The 3,043-nt window shown below is 44.1% G+C and overlaps 1 protein-coding gene across 1 annotated transcript; it reads right to left on the bottom strand.

Moving 5' to 3' along the window:
- Positions 1-1,607: 1,607 nt before the first annotated feature.
- Positions 1,608-2,652, bottom strand: H257_19326 (hypothetical protein; the record flags this gene model as incomplete). Its single annotated transcript, XM_009848471.1, has 3 exons — positions 1,608-1,739; positions 2,055-2,167; positions 2,571-2,652. 3 exons carry the CDS (start codon positions 2,650-2,652, stop codon positions 1,608-1,610), a joined length of 327 nt encoding a protein of 108 aa, XP_009846773.1.
- Positions 2,653-3,043: the final 391 nt, after the last annotated feature.

The following is a 3,043-nucleotide window of genomic DNA, read 5'->3' as shown; positions in this document are numbered from 1 at the left end:
ACGTAACATTTGTACTGTAAATTGAATACGTATTGCGTTCGGGCGCACGCTAATGTAGACGCTTTCTTGGCGGCGATGGCGCCGGGTTAACAGAATACGACGCGTTCCGCTGCAAGCGTAGTGCGCGATTATAGCGTGATCATAGGCTAAGAAGTACATGTAGCTACATATCATATAACTTTACTGGAGGGCAAGATATCCACTTCACTATTCAAGGTCTATTCGATGGTGCAGAGACTTCGTAGCGGGTTTTGACCAACACATTGAGTACAAGGAGAGATACAAGTAGCTTGGTACTGACTTCTACAAGGATGAGATACAAGTAACTGCGTGTGTCTAAGTTTACGTAGCTTTTGTCAGTTGCAACACATCAGTTGTTGACTCAGTCTGAATCCACGAAATAACCGGATTCTTGGTGCGTCCGAATACGGCCTACAATTTCAGTATTATTTATGGAATTCGCAAGGTGGTCCACCTTGCGTTTCATACAAAATTGCCTATTGCACCTTGCTTTTTCTGGTTAATGAGATTCACACAATTCGAGAACGTGATTTTAGGGGCTTATAAATTTATAGAGTATTTTGTGCTATCTCAACTCAAAAGTGGACTACTAGAGAGTTTACGTACAGAGAAAGATGGGAAAATTGGGCACAGTTGTACTACGAACTATATAGACGTTTGTATACTCGAGAACATTGTAATAAAATAGTTTTGGAAAAAGTCCCACTCTTTGACAAGGATGCTGGCGCTTCTGATTCAATATAAATTTCTAATATCAGTTAATCGGTGTCCGTAAATCCCTTGAAAAATTGAACCAATCAACAATTGATGAACGAGGAGGTTTATCCACTGAGACATTGTACCGGTAGGTATTGACCATTTTGAATCAACCATAATTTATCGCAGCGGTGTTTTCTTATGATCAACTACTATTCGCTGTTACTCAATTTATTGGGGGGGGTAGTTAAATATCCTGGGGTTTGCAGACTACGATTCTACTTTGCACGCGGGCATACATTATGATGGAGTCCAGTTATTTAGGTTTTATCAGGTCTATGGCGTGATTATCTCGCCGAACTAGTCCCAGGCTTTAATTATTGTTTCAAGAAACACCGTAGGGATTTATTACACATTGACCACCAAACCGACCACACACAAATTTGCACGTTGTATAAAGTAAGCACACATTTACTACGTTCTAGTATAGCAGTAACCTAAGCTCAGGTGGTTTTTATAATTAATATTAATGGACTTAATTTGTAATTACATAACCCGATTTACAATATCAATGAGTTGTTTTGTTATAGCATAATCTGATTTACAAGTACAGTTAGTTGCTTGCAACTAATTAACTCGATTATTCATGTCACACAATTGTTGTGTAGCGCCTTGGCAAACGACTTGACAATGACATCGTCACCCAAGGCACCAAACGCAGCAATAGTTCGCTTGATCATCATCATCCGCGTTTCTGCAGCGGTCGACACAGGTGTCCCCGGAGCCACAATGATCACATGTTCGCCTTCAGGGGGCCAATCACACCAACATCTAGCGGCTGACAATCACTTGTCGAATTTGGGGCAACGCTTGCAAACTGGAGCACAAATCTAGACGGATGCATTGCTCACGTGTGACGCCAAATTGTCCACCAAAATGACTGACGGTGTCTCGGCAACCAACTCGTGCTTCAGTAACTCCGTGAAGTAAATTCGCCACACGCGGTCGTCCATCGAGGCTTCCTTTTGAACCGCATAAACATGGCCCGCCGGATAGGTTGGAACTTCATTCGACTCAATTAAGCCCCCAGGTTTTCCATTCATAATAAATAAAATGGGCAATTTTGGCCTATAATTTAATTAAGAATTCAAACCAATGTATATGAATTTTGTACCGTCAGCGCGAATCGTCAATACTGTAGTCAAACGCTACGAGTGTTTTTCTAATTTATCCACTTTGGACGAGCCTCCAATCAGAGCCCATGTATACGCCGGCGGCATGTCGTAATAAACGCCCGTTTCATCGACGTTGAGAATTTCGTCCGCATGAAGGGTTACCTGGCGCACCACACGGCCTACATGTTTGAGCGGGGTGAGTACCACACCTACCTTGAGCGCCAAATGGTCGTACTCCAGGACGCCGCTCACGTGCAGAGAACGTCGAAATGGCTCTACGACTCGAGAACATGGTTTATGGCCAGTAGTACATATTGAATGTGAAATTTTCAACTTGAGATGTAAAATTGTTTGTTTCGTTCAAAGTTAGTGTCTTTTCGACGTTCGGAACGTGTGCCATTTCAAAAGGATTTGTTCAATTCTCGATCTGATTGGCTTAACGGAAAGCGCAATGAAAGATCATTGATTCGCTGTATTTTGAATACCCAAATTCGGCGGGACGCCAAAAATACACATCTCCAAAGTTGAGCAAACACAACAATCTCAATAGCACACACCCGCTGAGAGTTGATTTCTCAAGTAATGGCCTCGCAGCAACCTCTATTAGTTTCCTCTGGTCCACACTATGCCTCAAGGACCATCACGCTCTCGACCGGCATCTGTGGCCGATGTCTCGACCCGCTGCAATCTCAGCAACGATGATGAACGAGTTGCTGCCTACCAGCTTCTGCTGGAACGATCCATCGGAGGTGTGCTCCATAATGGTGCATTTGTGACTACTGCTAAATTCTTTGACTGCCATTGGAGCACAATATCTCGATTGTGGACGCGAGGAATGTCGTCCATAGCTGACGGGGCCGCACTCGCCAACGTCGACTCGCGACGCAAGGGTAAATTCTCTAATAATCTATATTTTGCCCAAAAATATTCCTTTCTGCAGAAATTAACTTATACGGGTTTACGAGTTTAGGCAATTCTGGTGCCAAGAAAGTCCGCTCGGCAATCGACATCAAGATGGCCATCAAGGCTGTGCCACACGAAGGTCGCCAAACCCTCCACCCCACTGCAGCTTTGTCTGGTATTCCGAAGACCACCATTTTGCGGCACATGAAGGAGCCCCACGGCCTCGCGGCGGGCACAAGTCAACTGAA

Source organism: Aphanomyces astaci, assembly GCF_000520075.1.
Source record: "Aphanomyces astaci strain APO3 unplaced genomic scaffold supercont1.486, whole genome shotgun sequence".
Classification (NCBI taxonomy): domain Eukaryota; phylum Oomycota; class Saprolegniomycetes; order Saprolegniales; family Verrucalvaceae; genus Aphanomyces; species Aphanomyces astaci.
Note: the sequence above shows the minus strand (reverse complement) of the source record. Positions and strands in the feature narration are given on the sequence as shown.